This window comes from Aegilops tauschii, chromosome 6, assembly GCF_002575655.3.
Source record: "Aegilops tauschii subsp. strangulata cultivar AL8/78 chromosome 6, Aet v6.0, whole genome shotgun sequence".
Taxonomy (NCBI): domain Eukaryota; kingdom Viridiplantae; phylum Streptophyta; class Magnoliopsida; order Poales; family Poaceae; genus Aegilops; species Aegilops tauschii.
The window spans coordinates 60,977,525-60,995,893 of record NC_053040.3 but is presented as its reverse complement, the minus strand read 5'-3'; the positions used below and the strand labels follow the sequence as shown (position 1 = coordinate 60,995,893).

The window sequence follows — 18,369 nt, the reverse complement described above, 5'->3', positions numbered from 1 at the left end:
CAAAATCGCTGCTGCTTAAGGTCACATTCATCGCATCCCTTTATTCTTGAAAATCATCGCACTGGCGACGGCGGATGTATGAAAGCAATGCAGGGGTCTCGAGGAATCAGAGTTTAAAGTCTAGGATTATATTTGATAGGATTTTGTTTTTCATTGACTCAAACTCATTGAAAAGACCCTTCTTTTGTTCTTTCTACTGTACAATCAAAACATACAATGCTTCAAGCTCGAGGATGTATAAATTCAAATCAACATCACATTACAGTCCCATCAATGAAATCAAAGAGCAGTGCAATGAACGAAGCTTTGTGGTTGTAGGTCGTGGTAGTCTATGTTGTAAATATGATTATCGCACAAGGTTGTTCACGTAAACAAATCATCGTAAATTCATAATCCACCATGACGGATCCTAGATGAGGAAAAAGAAATAGACCGAGAACAGCAGGCAAAAAAAGGGATCTCGCACAAAGTCACCAGCCCTTCAGTTCAAGGGTTTAGTTGGTTGCTCTATTTGAAAGTACACGTCCCCCCTTCACCAATTCAGCTTTGTCTGCTTTCCACTCACTGTCCAACAATGTACAGCTACTAATAGTGGTACAAGGGATCTGATCAGCCATGAAACCAGGCCTGATCCCAACACACTCAACTGAGAATGGTGCAAACCAGACCCACTCCTCAGAGGCTCCAGACGGTGAGGGGCACAAGGTAAAGCTCCTTTGCTCCTCGGGCCGGAGGGGGAGTGGATGACAGTTCTCGAGGCGGCAGCCGAAGGCGCGCTAGAACCCAGGCTTGCGTTTACACCCTCACACCCACTGGAGCTGCCCTTGATGCTCCACACAATGGCGGATGTCGCCGTCTACGGCGACCGTTTGCTTCCTCATCGCTAGAGCGGTTGGTCTCGTGTTGTATTTCACCTGGAACCTTCCAGCTGGGCTCGCGTCGCTGTTGTTCGAGCTTTCGGGGAGGACCTCGTCCAAGAACTCGTCGGCGACGTCGCCGTCTTCGTCAATCCTTAACCTCCTTGTATACCACCGGAAACCCTGGTTGGATGAAGACATGGCATGAATAAATTCGTATTCAAACAACACGATGGAAACAGCAAAATCTCAGGTAGTTTACAACATCGCAGGAATTTCACATTTTTCATGATACGAAACAAACATTTTAATGTGTTGATAGCACAACCTTCCAAAAAAAAGAACAATTGATGGGTAACAACTGACATCCTGTATTGCATCACTAGAGAAAACGGTGATGTGTTTTGTCATTTGCTCGTCAAGAGTAGGCAAATAACACCAAATTTGGTAGCTAGAGTGTACAGAAAAACCATGGGCTTGTGCAACACACAGAATGCTCCACATACACTCTTCTTAAGATCTTCCCACCCACCCATGCACCAACCCACAGAGCAAGCGCTCACACATGCACGCACACAAAGCTAGTCTGGTGTCCTACAACAGATTTGGTGATCAGTAATCCCTGAATGCTATCTTCAAATTCCTGGCGTTCAATACCACAGATATTTTATGCAACTTGGAGAATAAGGTATATTAGAGTAACTGTGGCCCTTGATCCAATGTCGGACCTGGGCAGATAACAAATTATTAAACCACATGTGTGACCTTTATGCTTAAAATGGGCATGATCACTTGAATGACATATGAATATGATGCATATCCAAACTCATATTTGTAGAAGTTATATCAACCATCAGTAAGTGTAGCAGCAGCCAGATTTCCAAGTCCACATCAAACTTTGGAGAAGTGTCTAGGCACCACTCGTGATGGATTTGGGAAATTCTGTACATTATACATTTGTGTACAGTCTAGTGCAAGTGCTAGGTCTAGTTCATCATTTAATGGTGACACATGACAGTAACTCATATCCGCTATCCAATACCATAGACTATCACATAAATTATGCATAACAAAAACGATAATATTGTATTCGCAGCAAAAAAACATTTTTAACAAAAAACAGGGGAACAGCTCTATTTGCACTAGGCACTGTAAGGTGCATCTCTATCCTGGGATTACTGTAGGACATCACCAGTAACTGCTCAAGGATCGAACAAGGGGCGCTCCCAGACTAAACAATATCAAAATCAGAACCAAAAGGTCTAATTCCGTATAACACATTACACATCACATAATACCAGAGTCAAATCCAACGATAGAGTAGGCTAAATGGTCATACCAGATCTAATCAGACTAAAAGGATTCACATCCCGAAGCGACTCTTAAAAGAGAAATAGGACAACAACATACTGAAGGACGACAACATACTGAATAGACAACTAAAATTGTGCTTTTGAGTTAAATAGACCATAATTGCATAAAAACTATCAACGCTCAGCAAACTAACATTGAATACCAAAAAAGCAAAAACGGGTAAACTCATCATGAGTTAATTATCCCATTTGGCCCTTGCCATTATCAAAAAAGTACTGGTGGAGTATCAATTGCACAATTCTTACAGGCACTAGAAAAACACCTAAACCAACAAGTCAACAGCGAGTCAGCAACCACCAGATGAGCAAGTCCATTAGCTAGGACCTAGAGCTGGTAATTTTGAATCACTACTGAACTTGGATAAGTACCAAAAGCAAAAGGACTTGAATTCCAAAAAATGCTTAGCTAAGCTGACATCCAGGCCGCTCATCGAGCAGCCTATGGACAAAGATGCCCTGCAGATGTGTTGTTAATTACGCAGTACAAGCTTCCGTGGCAAGCTCAGTGACTTCTTGGCCATGATCTTAGACCAGTGCTGGTGCCAATTCTTGCTAAACCAAGATGTGGTCCTGTTTCTAAGCAGGTGCCTATGGAGGCCGGCATGGGCATGGCATCAACAAACCCCACTGAAGCAGTCACATCAAGCAGAAGCAGAAGGAAGGGTTTAGAAACAAGAGCAAGTCTGAGGCGCAGGAGTTACTTGCGCGTGCATGTGTTTTTTTGGACGTGAAGCCAGAGCTTGGGAAAAAAGGAGTTGTGCAGGCCTCATAGAAAATGTGGACTTCAATTTCAAGAGTCCATTGCCAACTTGGTCCATTCACGGTGCTAACGCCGTATGAAGAATGCGGAGAACGTGAACAAGAATAAAAACAAGAAGGTTACCGCCAAGGGGAAGGCAACCACAACTACCTGATAGATGCCACTCAGTGCTTTGTGTCATCAGCATAGAATTTGTAGTGGTGGTCCTCATCAATGGGTTGGTTTCTCGGGTTTTCATTTAGTCATTGTGGGCAGTTAGATGATGCTAGTAGCCATGTTTCGTGGGCCTGCATGTATGGTGAGCTGGGGGACAAGGTGCACCTATACGATGGTCAATGGTGCTACGCTCGGAATGTGGCCAAGTAGGTGCGGCCGGCGCCCACTGTTTCTCTTTTTAGGAGTAGTCTGCAAGCCATGTAAGTGGACGTGTTTGTAACAAAATTTATTCTTTACTTAATGAATTGACAGAGGTCCTGCTGGTATCTCTAAAACATGATAAAGTATGCCTACCAGATTAAAATAAGTATTAAACTAGAAAAAGAAACGGGCAACCAGATGAAACGAGTTAAGCTTGTAGAAGAGTGGCTACATAATTGATTAATAAACATGAGAATTAGAAGAGCGGCTACATAATTGATCAATAACCAAATGAATTTGTACTCTAAAGATATATGCCTGCCTTAATATGTTCTAAACAATTGGTATCTCAAACTAAGTTTTGAAGTGATGAAGTCATATACTTCCTCATGCATCCGAACGATGGCACGATATCCTACCTTCTAATGGAAAATATCTCAGTGTACACCCCATGCACAGCATAATCTATCAGACACAAAGTATGGCCCTCAATGAACAACAAAAGTTTTAACACGAATTATGCACATTGCTTATTTTCTGGGTGAGCTCCTTTCCAAACCCTCCGTAACAGTCAGGTACAAAGTTCACCAATACATGGTAAGGCTCCCCTCTTCTGAGTGACTAGCAAAATATGTTGGCGTCATTTCTAAACCATTTTGCAGCTTCCCTCTATTGCAGTTAAAAAAGGCATCACTGTGCTAAACCGACTAGCTACGTTGCCCAAGTCATGACCAAGAAGGTCACATCTTTTGGCGGTGGACTAAATATAATCTTCACAAAGTTGCATAAGGAACCTACACCCGCACAACCTGAAACTGATGGGGAGGGGGGGGGGGGGGGGGGGGGGGGACTGCAGCACCAGGACCAGGAGCTATAGTATCCATGGTCGCCTGCCAATACCAAATTCTAAAAACGTACAGCTGCACTGCAATTGTCAGAACAGGAGAAAAGGAGAACAGACGCCCTAAAACCTAAAGTTTGCATAAGCACGCAAAGCAAACCCACGTCATGAAGCTAAAAAGCAGTACAGAACTGGCACAGCCGTCAGCCAAGATTGGATTCGTCCAAGGCGCCGCCATCTAATCGCAGTATATGCGATGCTGTGACGGGCAAGATCCTCAGAGCCCGAGATTCCCACAATCTGAGCTACTGCTCGAACTCCAGCAATTCGGCGAGTAATCATACATTTCAACTAGCAGTACAGTAGATAGAAAGATAAAAAAAAAAAGAGTAAGAGCTCTACCAAGATCTCACGCGCTAGTGAATACAAGACCTACGAGGAGCAGCGGAACTACAGGCAGCACGCACATCACCGCGTAGTACGGGGGGGGATACCTGGACGCCGCCGTCTCCCGCGGGGCAGGGCGCCAGCACGGGCCCGGCCGCCGGCCGGTCGACCGGCACGGGCACCTGGACGCTGAATCCGCGCCTAGTAGCGTGCCCGGAGGCCGCCGCCGCGGCGGCGGCAGCGGCCACCTTCTCGTGCGGGACGTCCCCGCCGCCGCCGCCGCCGCCGCCGGCGTCGTGGTGGTGGTCGGCGTCGTCCCTGGAGCCGCCGAAGATGCCGGCGATCCGGCGGAAGAAGCCCATCGCCGGCGGGATCCCGCGGGAGGGGGAGGGGGAGCGGCGGTTGATCCGACGGCGGCCGGGCGCGAATGTCAATGGTCGGTGGGAGATGGGGATATGCCTCCTTCCTTCCTTTCGCTGCTTGGAGTTCTGGGCTGAGACGTGGGGAAGCAACTTCTCCTCTTCTTGTTCGATAAGTTCTGAATAGAAAGAAAAATGTGCATTTATATATTTTGCAGCGGATAAAATAATTCGCTACAAATCTGATGTCGGATTTTTAAGAATGACAAATCTGACCGTAGAATGGCAAATCATGCTTGTTGAAGAAAATTGGCATGCTCATGACAACATAATTCGCCAATCCCGAAAGTCAGATTTTGATTCCGGCACCAGATTTTTAACATTCCCGTAAAATAAATCATTTTCCTAGTTTCTTTGGCTTGGTTTCTTTACCATGATTTTTTATGGCTTGATGGTTTGCCTTCTTCCATCTTTCTCTTTTCCATGAAACCTATATCGACTGAACCCCCCCCTCCCGCGGCGCTCCCGCGAGCGACCGGGGGGGGGGGGGGGGACCCTAGCGCCGCCCCCAGTCCCTCCCCTTCCTTGAGCCTCCCTCCTCGACGTACTGGCGGGCAAAGCCCGGCCAGTGCTGGCGGCGGCGGGGCCCTCTACTTCCCCCTCTCGGTCCGGCAGTCGTGGGCCTCTGGAGCGGGCGACGGAGCGACGTTTGCTCGGGGTGCGGCAGCAGTAGCTGGCGGCGGCGAGGCGAGTTGTGGGCCGCGGCATGAAGCGGTTGCAACAGAGGTGGTGCGCAGCGTTCGGCCAGATCTGGGTCCAGCCGGCGAGGGCCACGGACGGCGCGGGCTGCGGGCGTCCGCCCCTACCGTGGATTCCGCTGGTGGTGGTGGAGGCGCAGCGGCGGTGGTAGGTGGGAGTGCTGGTCAGAATCCAGTCGTCCCACCGGCTGGACGACGGCGGCAGGGCGGATGGGCTCCCCGGTGAGTATTCTTGGCGTTCGGCGGTTGTACTTGGGGCCCCCCTTGCCGGTGGTCGGGTCTGCGTCGGTGGCCTTGCGCGGTGTTACGTCGGCCGCTGAGATGGGGCAGCACAGGGGTGTGTCCGGTGGGGAGGCTGGCTGGAGGGATGGGTGGCGCCGACGTGCTCGGGCCCCCGTCACTGGCACAGGGGTGTGCCGGTCCGGATGCGTCCGCTCCCCCACCTCCCCCTTTCCCTGGCCGCGTGTTGGCTGCCGCAGCTCCGGCGATGTTCAAGGCAGGATGTATGCTGCAGTTTGTCGGTCGGTGGTGCTCCTTTGGGGCAAAGTTGATCTCTTTGGATGGTCTTGGGGGTGTCTGGATGTTGGGTGACGGCCCTGGCGGCAAGAGGCATGGCGTTCGGGGGCGAAACGTGCATCTCAGGTGCAGGCAGGCAGCCATGGTTTCGCGGGGGATGTGGCTGCGGGTGTTTGGCGGAGCAGGGGTGTGTCGGCGGAGTGCGGGCATCGGGGTTCATCACTTGCCCGGTCCTTTTCTGGTCATCGGTGGCGGCGTCCATGGACGTCGTATTCTTCTTGAAGGCTCCGTCGCGGTGCTCCCACCCCCTGCGTCGCTCCGGGTGAAAACTTGATCTGCGGATCGGGCGATGGCGGCTATCCGTGGCCGTACCCTTCTGGGAGGCATCGTCTTGGAGTCCTTACTTCGTCATGGACCGTCTCACTCCCTCGGTGGCTCCAAGTGGTTCTTTGTAGCTCATATTTTGTTGGCTTGGTTTGTGTCCGAGGGGTGTGATGGTGCTCGGCACCTTTGTATCCAGCCTTGGGTGTGTTTGTTGTGTGTCGTGGTGGCGTGTGTGTGCTCGGCTTGCTCAGATGTATGTAGTGATGATTGCTTTAAAATATAAAGCGGGGGGGGGGGACCTTTTTCGGTAAACCTATATCATGTTTGGTTAGGTGGGAATTAGTGGTATGAAATGAAAGTTTGAGAAACCTTTCTCTCAGATTCATACTACTATTTTCCGCTACACACCAAACATGGGTTAGGACAAATAACCAGCTTCTCAAGCCTAGACCCTGAATAAACTTCCACCTATAAACTCAAAGTCTTGCTAGTTCTTTGTAGTTAGAGCATATTTTGTTCAGAATTTCACAAGGTACTATATTGCTTTGCAATTTCTTCTAACGAGTTGTGTGTGCCGGTGGGGGGGGGGGGAGGGGGAGGGGGTAGGAGGAGTAGAAAAAATATATTTAATGCCATTATTCAGAAACTGATCAACTTTTCCTTCAATCCTAGTTTCCAGGGAAAGGTAACCAAAAATCTACAATCCAATTGAACCACTTTTTCGCTTTTTAGAAATTGTACATGCAGTGAATGAGACGACTGTCTTTAGCGACATAATAACATCTTGATTACTTCCTCTCTTTTGGTTTTATAAGGCTTGGGTGTATTTTCAGATCATCATTTTGACCAACCAAAACAAGTTATATGCCAAACAAAGAATATATATAACTGAATTCGTATTCAAATAAAGTTTCTCTTGAAATATTTTTATGACATATAACTTGTAATGTTGGTCCAATTGATGGTCGAGAAATATGTGCGAGCCTTCTAAACTGTAAGTGAGGGAGTATGCCTTTGGAGGCGGTTTAAGTTCAATTTGATTGTGTTTATTAGAATTTATGTGATTTTGAAAAAATTCTATCAATCAAGCACCTAAGTTTACAAAATTCATGCGTCTTTTTAATTCATCTGTTTTGTGCATACAATTTTTCAGTCATATCTTGTGTTTTTTGTGGATACACTTTTATATTCATGCGGGCTAAAAGTGGCCATGAGTTTCCCTTATAATCTACTCTCTCCATCCACTAAAGTTAGTATAAAGTTGAGACACTTATTTTGGACGGAGGGAGTATTTTACATGCATTTTCAAAGGATATTTTTCATTGAGTTCAACCACATGTAAGTTCTTTTCAATGAATTATGCCGCTGGTCCTACTGGTAATTCAACAACATGTTCATGAATATAGCAACACATATCACGGTATCCAATTCCTATGTTTTGCATATCCATGTGTTTTGGGAATCTTGTGAACCGTTGGCTCTCACTCTGTAGTTTAGTCATGCTTCCTCAACCCGTAACCAACAACGACATGTTATCTTTTGTTGTTACCATGGGGTTGTTGATTCTGGATCCTAAGTATGATACAAGGTCTTGACACCTAGGGCGTGTTTGGTTGCAGTTTGCAACAATAGTTGCATTGCATGTCCATCTCCAGCCAGCCTGGTTGATGAAATGCAGCCTCATATGCAGCAGATGCAACCTGTTTGGTTGTCTGCATCGCATGGAGCAGCATTTACCCCCCTGCTGTTTGGTTGACGTTTTTGTGCTTAGGGTGTGAGCAGATGCAAACTTCAGCTGTTTGGTTGCAAACAACGTTTGTGTTCTGCTCACCCCATTCAAATGTGGTGGCCTTACCACCACATGATCAACACAACAGCAACAGCAGAACGGGAAGATCAAACAAGCAATGTAATGACAGCAAACTTAACACAGCAAGCAAGGAAATGACAGCAAACTACTTAACTACATAGCATAAGTCTAGATTAAAAGCACGGGCATCCTCCTTCCTTGCTCCATGCCAGGGTGCTGCTCCTGGCCAAAATATGAACAAGTTCCCAGCACAAGTCTCGCCACACACCATAAAAGTTCTCCACTAACACCTTACTTAACTTAACTACATAGCCCGCTCGATGTTACCAACGCAATTGTGCCTGCTGCAACGAAACCTGCACATGACCGAGGAGTCGTGGTTGTAGATCTGAACCTTCAGTCCGAGTCCTGATATGTGCACAACGACGAGGTCGCCGGGGACGATCCGCACTACAAAAAAAAAATACTTCCGTGATGATACGTGTTTGTCACAGTAGGTCGCGTTTTTTGTCATGCATGTACATCCATGACGATTTTATGACAGAATCAAGATAGTCATACCTGTGTTGTCGTAGAAGTGTTCCATGACATTACCAAAATTATCATCACGGAAGTGTCCACTTCCATGACGATAAATCACGCGTCACAGAAGTGCTTTCGTCAAGGGTGACCGACACATGGCATCCACCGTAATGGAATGCCGTTAAGCTATCGGGTCGGGTTTTGGATCCGATAACCCGTTAACAGCCCTGACCAATGGGAAATTTCCACGTGTAAAATTCTTATTGGCCGGACGAAACACGTGTCAGCTCGTCGGTGGGTCAGATAGGCGCCTATAATATGTCGACACGTGCCACGGCCCACCACTAGCCCATTTAGCTTACAAAGCCGGCCCGTTTGACTTGGTCAAAAGTTAACGGGCTGGCCCATGAAAAGCCTGTTAACGGTCTCTTCGCAAATAGCCCATTTTACGGCCCGTTAACTCACGGCCCGTTAGGCCCTAAAGGAAATCGGCCCAACAACGTCATGTGGGTCGTCGAATATAACACCAGCCCATTTCACTTTCGGCCCATGTATGGCCCACGACGTCTTTCGGCCCATATGAGGCCTTCGTATCTTTCGGCCCTTTACAGGCCCACGGTGACTCTAGCCCATAATGAACAGTAATTTTCTTTATACCCGTTAACGGCCCGTGATTTACATGGGCCGTTTCCAGCCCGTGTTAGCTTTCGGCCTATTGACGGCCCATACGTTCTTGGGCTCCTTTTCGGCCCGCGATTACTTCCGGCCCGTTACTGGCCTGTTCCCCTAATGGTCCAAATTCGGCCCATGGCAAGAGTCGGCCCGTTGCTGGCCTGTTCCCCTAATGGGTCAAATTCGGCCCATGGCAAGAGTCGGCCCGTTACTGGCCTGTTACCCTAATGGGCCAAATTCGACCCATGGCAAGAGTCGGCCCGTTTCTGGCCTGTTAACCCGTTGCGCCGTTTCCAGCCCGTCCTATATTCTGGCCCATTAACGACCCGTTATGCCTGTGACAGAATTAAGCCTTTGCTGTCCTACGGCCTGTTAATGGCCTGTTACCGTGCTGGGCCGATACCAATTACGCCCGATTACGGCCCATGTAGACCCATTTATCCGACGGCCCGAGGCCCACCGATTACAGGCCCATTTATCGACGGCTCGTAGGAGACCCATGGATCCTACGGCCCGTATATGACCCATGGTAGTTGCGACCACTAGCAAACCAGGGAAAAAGAAGACTAGGAAATAAATAAGGCCGAAACTAACGCTAGGCTATTAATGCGATTGCACAGATTACATCCACTCGGCATCAAAGATCGCCACCAGTGCAAATATAGGGAACACCCTACACTATACAAAAATGGCTTGCTGTTTTCTTCAATCGGTGGCTGCAAGTTAAGAATAAATTTTGTATCGCACCAAAACAAATTACAACTATATAACAAAAGGAAGCTTGGCATAAAATTTAACAGTCTAGCAGATAAATGCACCACCAGAAGTTCAGAAGCTCAGTTCATTTGACCTGACTGTTATGTTTTCATGCTGTATTGTCCGATGGAGCACCATAACCCTCGCCTTCATTTCCCCTAGGCTCCTGAACAACATAGCAAATGTCTGATAGTCTGGTTTCAAAACCATGCATATCTTGACGACATTGAGCAATGTTTCTCCTTGTTTCACAAAGGGTCTCTGTTAGGGAATGGACTTGTGTCTGGAGCGCAGATACAACATTGCTTTGAGCTTGCATATCTTGATCATGAGGCAGTTTGGACGATATTGCCTTAACAACCAACCCAGTATTATGCAGGAACGTGCTTTTGGCACTGTTAGTGGACAGGTACTGACCCACTGCAGTAAGAGCTGACATTGCGGTTATAGTTGCCTCGCCACCTTCAGAAGGTGGCGGTTCCACCATTTTTTCCATAGCTCGCTGAAAAGTTGAGGTTTTACATTAGTAGTACCAGAACAGAAGATATTAAGGAGGCAGCAAAACCAAACAAAATAGCTTTGGTCTATATACATAACTTATTCTGGTGAACCCATGTAAAAAATTAGTTGTATTTTATTGCAAAGTACATAATAAAACCAGGTTCCAAACATATGACCATGTACCATCGCTAATGTATTGTCTATTTCTTCACATTGTATTGAGGGCTAAGGATAAAGAGACGAAGTTTATAATATGGTAAGCATAGTATGACATCATTCATATCACAAAACAACTGAGAACAGACAAACAGTCAATTGTAACGTTGTGTGGGCAAGTCCAGCACGGAACTAGATTACGGGTCAAGATCAAAGGAACATCACTCCTCTCTTTTAAACCTTGTAAGGTGCAATGATACGCTAAGACAATTGTGTATAAAATTGAAAAGAGTAATAGACATTGGCTGCAAACCATGCAGTTCAAGGCACAAGTCAGAGTAAGTAGTAGTTAAAAGGCATGAGGATTAAGGACTTACAATAGTGGCTTTGACTGGTGTAGTCATGCCCTTCTTCTTGCTGGTGTGACAGTCCTTGAAGATTTCCACAACATTTGGTTCGGGTACTTTTTGGTCCTTGCGGGCTTTCCTCTGCATTTCGAACAAGTCAATATAGATCTGATAATATGGTACAGCAAAAAGAGTGAAACAGTAGCTAATTACAAGAGCCTCGCAGTGTGCAATATAGCTACGAGATCCTGTCGTCTGTTGGAATTTCACTTTCGTACGGTTGGCCTTGTTCTTTGAACAGTTCACCTACAAGAAGATACATTTGTGTGGCACATGCGTAAATAGGACTTCAACATGTGATCTGATCACATATATATAATGTACCTGATACTTCGGATCAGACCAGTGTTTAACAAGGCCCCTCCAGTCTTCATCCGATATATTTTCCACTAGAGATGTTTGGGAAAGTTCACTGTTAGCCTTGCCTTCAAAGTGAGTTTTCCTCAAGTTATACCGATACTGTCGCAGAGCAGACTTGAAAACATGGGTGCAAGATTGTTTGGTTGCATCATCTTGGCTATCCAACTTGAACCTCATCTATTGAAAATTATGGGAGTCTCATTATCAGCAACCTAGAAAGTATGGGAGAGAGCAAGACGATCTTACTAGTTTCCATACATAACCATACTTACAGATAAATGGTCGACGAAGGTGTTGAACTGGGTTTCGTCTTTGTCATTCCTGTACTGAATCCATGTTGGGAGGATACGTACATGACACCTAACGGCAACCGCTGCCTCTGATACTAACTTGGCTGACTCTGTAGCATCACGTGGCCTTTTTAAACCTGCCTCAAAACGGATCTCCATTCTTCCTCCTCTAGATTTAGTTAACCTATCGAGCATTATCCCTGATGTTTGTTTCCTCTTGCGCCTAGGTGCTAGTCCAACAACGAATAAAGTGTTAGTGTACATCAAACTGTGAGACTACATATAAAGAAGCATGCAACTGTAACTTGACTCCAGCAACTACCTTCTTGCTGTTGAAGCTCACAAGGTTCATCTGATATTGCCAACTCGTCTTGTGTCAAGAGTGCTTGGGAAGTAGTGTCAGGTGGCAAGGGAGCTTGGGAACGTGCTGCTAGCTCAGTTGACGCACGAGTAAGTCGTGCAGCTGGTAGTACTGTGGTAGGTGTTGCAAGAACTAGGGCTGTCTCTGCTTGTTTGGTGGCAGCTATTTGTTTCTGTTTGGCTTTTTTTGCAACTCGTGTAGCATGGGATGCCGTGTTTGTAGAATTTTCCGCTGGACTTTGACCTTCTATTGCACCATCAGTACCAGCAGAATCTGCAAGATTCATCCGCTTCTCATTCCCTGCCATTCTGTGTTTCTTCCTCTTTCTCTGTGCCATGTTAAGTCAAGCCGACAAGAAAAACGAATAACAATTTAGTTCTTCAGAACAAATTGATGCGTGATGCAGACGAACTGAACTTTGATGTTAGACAACCACATGATAGGAGGATGTAATATGTATGAAAAACAGGACGGAAGAGATAACCAGAACTATGATGTGTAAACTAAGAAGAAGACATTTCACCAAATTAGAAGCAATGCAATGGAAGGTAGACACCATATGAAAGATGCTACAAATATCGCTCTGCCAAGTTAACAATGTCTCATCATAAATGGCGTTTAAACAAATGTGAAGCAGTACAAGAAATAAATCATATGCAAGGTGCAAACAACATCACACTACCATGTTAGAGGTCTCTCGTCATTAGTGCCATTGCATATTCATAGCATTGCATATTCACAGCTTATGATGTGTAAACTAAGGAGAAGGCATTTCAACAAATTAGAAGCAATGAAAGCTAGACACCATACGAAAGATGCAACGAATACCACTCTACCAAGTTAAAACTATCTCGTCATAAGTGCCATTTCAACAAATTAGTAGTACAAGCTAGAAAAGAATGTGAGATGTAACCTATATCACACTCCGAAGTCAAACGTGTCTTATGATAAGTGATTGTTGCAGGTTACACAACAGTAGTAATTTGATGTAAGAACATGGTGTGATAGACAGATATTGTATGTTCTAGAAACAGGAACACGTGTCTTATTCAAGTATAATGTGTAAAGTAAGCAGATGGAATTCAACAAAATTAGAAGCAATACAAGCTAGACATCACACATAACATGCAACCACATATAACAGCGCCAAGTTAGAGGGAGCACCGGTGATGCTGCACTAGGGGAGACATGCTCATCACAAACACAGCTTTGTTGAGTGTCTATGCATGTGTTGTCTTGGAAATCATCTTGGGGGTGTGGAGGAGTAGAAACTGTAGAGGCCCTCCGTTCGGAAGGAGCACCTTTATCCGCTGCCTTGCTAACTTCCTTCCGCTTTATTGATTTTGAATTGTCAAGTAAAACCGACAAGAAAAAGCAATAAAATTCTCTCTTCAAAACTCATTCATGCATGATACTGACAATCACTACTTTGATGTAAGGCAAACACATGATACCAGGATGGAATATGTACGAAAAACAGGACGGCATGGCATGTTCACAACTGTTTGTGTAAACTAAGCATAAACCATTCCAGCAAATAAGAAGCAATGCAAGCTAGACACCACATGAAAGATGCAACCAATATGACTCTTCCAAGTTAAAAGCGTCCCATCATAAATGGAATTTCAACAAATTAGAAGCAGCGCATGCTATAAATCATATGAAAGATGCAAGTAATATCGCACTGCATATACTAAAGGTGTCTCGTCATGTTGATTGATGCGGGATACAAAAAAAACAATAGTTTTATGTAAGGACATGCTTAATAGACAGATGTACTATGTACTAAATACAGGAAGGCATGTCACATTAACAGGTATAATGTATAAGCTAAGCAGACTAGCACATGCAGTTTAACCAGATTGGAAGAATTACAATCTAGACACCATATGCAACATGCAACTACATATCACACTGCCAAGTTAGAGCAAGCACCTGCGATGCTAGTGTAGGGGAAATGTTGTAATCAACTACAGAGCTACGTTCACTATCTTCATCTAGCATTTCTGTTTCTTGAGAATCATGTCGGGAGGCTGACGCTGCATTCTTTAAATGAGGAGTAGTCCCCTTGCCTGCCTGCCTCGTCATAAGTGATTGATGAGGGATACACAAGAACATTAGTTTGATGTAAGAACATGGTTAATACACAGATGTACTAGTATGTACCAAAAACAGAAAGGTATGTCATATTCAAAGGTATAATGTGTAAGCTAAGCAGATGCAATTTAACCAAATTGGAAGCAATACAAGCTAGACATCCGGCTGGAGTGGTGAGCATGATCATCTAGGACCTGAGAGCCTGGTGGGAGGCGGGCTGCTTCGCCACCATCGCAGCTTTTTAGTTGGCTTCCAGGTGATGCCTATCTTTGCTGGGCTTGTCACTGGCTCGACCAGTGCCCTGACTAGCTCTTTGTCTTCTGGTGCTCACGGGATGGTGGTTCATGCAAAAAAATATCTTTCCTTATCTTACCGACTTCGGCCTTTCGAATACAAGCTAGACACCATATGGAACATGCAACCACATATGACACCGCGAAGTTAAAGCAAGCACCTGGGATGGTGGTTCATTGCGAGCGAGGTCATCAACTCCAGAGCTACGTTTACCGTCTCCATCTGCTGACACTGCACCCTTTATAGCGCTGTAACGTGTCTTGCCTACCCGCATACGAAGCTGGAGCGACTTCTCTCTTTTCTTTTTGGCTTCTCTCATGGCAGCAGAGTCTGAAATACCCTTGCATAAAAACACAATAGTGAGAGTAAGGGTGAAGTGTGTGCAGAACTAGTGCACTGTAAAAGTAGCAGATAGCAGGTGGTTGAAAAATAAATGACACGAGACATATGATAGCTCTACAACATTGCATGGCAAACAAAATTAGATTCTACTCCGTATGATTTTGTAATATATGAGCACAGGAAATGCAGGTACTCCTCCAGCACACCACCACATGTGGTCATATCTAAGATAACATTCGACTGAAAATAAATAGGTTAGTCAATTTTTTTAATGAACCGTCTGATCTATAAGGAACGGGCAGATGGCCTTCGTCTACCTCCCGCCAGTCACTGTTGACGATCTTTCTCGAACCGCCAGCGATCACCGACCCAGACCCCTGCCTCCGCTGCCCCGCCCTCCCATCGACCTCACACCACCGTCGTGCTTGGCAGCGCCCCCAGGCCATCCCTTTAATCCCGGCCGACCTCCAGATCGGGCGCCAGTAGCTCTAGGCCGCACACGCCCCTAATATAAACACCAAGGCGTTGCTTCCCCGGCGTAATAGGCATACTAGCGCCTGTTACGCCGGGGAATGCTTCCGTTAATTGGGAATCAACTGGCCAGAAATTGAAATTCAGGGGAGCGACGGACCTCTAGCTAAGGTGAAATTGTATATGAGGAGAAACCTTGTGCATCGCGAGTTACTAGGAACATCTAGTATCAAGAAGAAGCGGTCAACTAGTGTCTTCTGTGGGATGAATACCGTGCAAGCAGAGACGTAAGATTTGCACGAATAAGGGAAGAGGAGTACCTTTTTTGGTTGCCGGTGTGGTCACCTCCACATGTCGCGCCGATATTCTTCTTTTTACCGGGGAAACCGATGTTCTGGAGGGTGCAGGCTTGGACGAACCCATGGCCAAATTGTTGACTGTGTTGCCGTGGTCGTATGTCGGCGGAGGGGAAGCAGATTCGAGGCAGCGAAGGGCGGTGTAGCAGGAACAGCACCGGTGCGGTGGAGGGTGGCGAAGTTGGAGCGGCAGCGGTGAGGCGCAGGACGGCGTGGTTGAACTGGCTCGGGTACGGACGGCTCGGCCTCGGCTTCAACTACTAGCCGTGGAGGGCGTTGCGGTTGAGGTTGCGATGGACGACGACGTCGGGGTATCGGCTCCGGCGTGATGGAGGAGGGCGGCGGTTGATGGGTGGGATGGGGTGGCGGACGGAGGACGCCGGGGTTTCACGGCTGGTGGAGAGGTAGTTTTGGTGCCCACGGAGTACGAATGGGGAATCGGACGGGTGGGGGGGGAACCATGTTTCGGTCTGGGACGCGCTTGTTTTTGGCTTTTTTGAACAGAAGATGGGACGCGCTTGTTTGAAATTTGGGGAAAGTACAAACTTTGCCCCCCTCTTAAATTTCGGACCTACTGCGGGTCGAGGGTAGGATGGTAATCCTAGGTGTCCCAAATAGTGGGCGGGAGCGATTTCGACTGCGCGCATGTGTGTTTAGGCGGCCATTGTGTATGAATGTTTTTCGGATGCGGTTGCGTGGCGTCTAGATGAAGCTACAAACCTACCCCGGTTTAGACCTTTGGACGTCGGGCCGGTAGGTTTCACGGGTCGGAGTTATTAGAAAAGTAATTTCCTTGTACTACCAAACATTGGTCTCACGCGGTTTCGGGCGAGTAGAGGCTCTTTTGGCGCTTCGTTCGAAATTTTGAAACACAAGCATTCATGTTTAGAGTACTCTTGAACTATGAGGATTGACCTAAATAGACAACGTTATATTTGACCTTGTATGTTTGAAAACCTCATTAAATTATCCGCTTCTTTTTGAAATTTTGACACTTGAAAATCCTATAACTACGGTTATTTTGGAATGGAGGAGCTAAATTTGAATCTATTTTGTACACGACTACATATGCTATTATGTACAAAATCAGAGCAAAGATTGGTGCCCCCATAATTTAGGTATGGTTTACAAATGCCATGATATCAAATTCAAATAATTGAATGGACTTCATGTTGAATTCGATTTTTTTAAACCACCTTAAGTTGAATTCAAATGTATGCTAGTTCATAGGTAGCTATTTATAATGTCCATTGTGTAACTTTCATATGTATAATGCGCTTTACACACACAATATGAACTATACTCACGTTTATATTCGATTGCTAAAGCGATGCATTGTCTAGAGTTCAAAATACTAACTATGTGGATCAATTGTGTCGAATAATAACATAGACATGCTCAAATTCGATAGAATCTAGATGTCTGATGGATCAATGACCGCTCCTTACGCGAATTACAAATATCATGATCCCATCCTAATATTTGGATACAATTTATATCTTTAATCAATGTGTAGAGCAGTCTTTTACGTGTAGTTTCACTCTCCATCGATGGTCTCTCACACATGCTCACACACTCTCTCCCGAGGTGTCTTTCTCGCACACATGCTCTAGATATAACCCTCCCTCCCTCTCGTAACCATTTACAACTGTTTTCACTAACCTTTATCACAAGCACTCTTCCTCTTGCAAACATACACACACACAATCCTCATCGACCCTTTCTATATACATGGACCTGCCTACGTGTCTCATGTACGCACATTATCTTTACACCTGTCTCTCACGCATTGTCTCGCACCTCTCTTCCTAATCGACGAGTACGATTCTAGCAGAGCATTCTGTAGGATGCCCCTTAAAGTTAGGTTGGATGAATAGTAATATCAGAGATAAAGGGGTTACCTTAGTCCGAGAACCTAGGGTTACAAATCCTAGCCGGCTTTGTCAGTCGACACAGAGTCCTTCACAATTCTGCTATCTTTGTCTTGTACGACTAGTCATCCATGGGTCTTCCTAAATGCGCCACGGGCCGACCAATGTGGCGCAGGACAGAATCGAACGAAGGGCCTCACCTCGACCCACCGGACCTCACGCGGCGACACACCCTCTGCCCCCACGTCTCATTATCTTCTCACACCCACACATACCAACACAAACACCACACACACAGAAAATTTCTCCTGGTGCCTCTATTCCCTCCCCCCTTGCATATACACACTCAAGGGAATGGAATCTCTTGTCGTGACGTCATATTCGTCTCTCTCTCTCTCTAGACCACTCTCATTTCTCGTGCTATCTCTCCCACGCCCCCCCGTTGGCCCCTCTATCCATGCCTCTCTCGAATACGTAATACACACACATACCTCTCTAGGCCCCGCCAAATGCATCAACTACACATTCACACATGTTACATCACGTACCCCATTGATCTAAAAAGCCCTCT

General features: G+C 46.1%; 1 protein-coding gene across 1 annotated transcript; it reads right to left on the bottom strand.

Annotated features, from left to right (window-relative positions):
• Positions 1–460: 460 nt before the first annotated feature.
• Positions 461–5,096, bottom strand: LOC109782369 (uncharacterized). The gene is made up of 2 exons (XM_073501013.1): positions 4,683–5,096; positions 461–1,040 (listed from the first exon to the last, which is right to left on the bottom strand). Exons 1-2 carry the CDS (start codon positions 4,935–4,937, stop codon positions 804–806), a joined length of 492 nt encoding a protein of 163 aa, XP_073357114.1. The 5' UTR covers positions 4,938–5,096; the 3' UTR covers positions 461–803.
• Between the last annotated feature and the right edge of the window lie 13,273 nt (positions 5,097–18,369).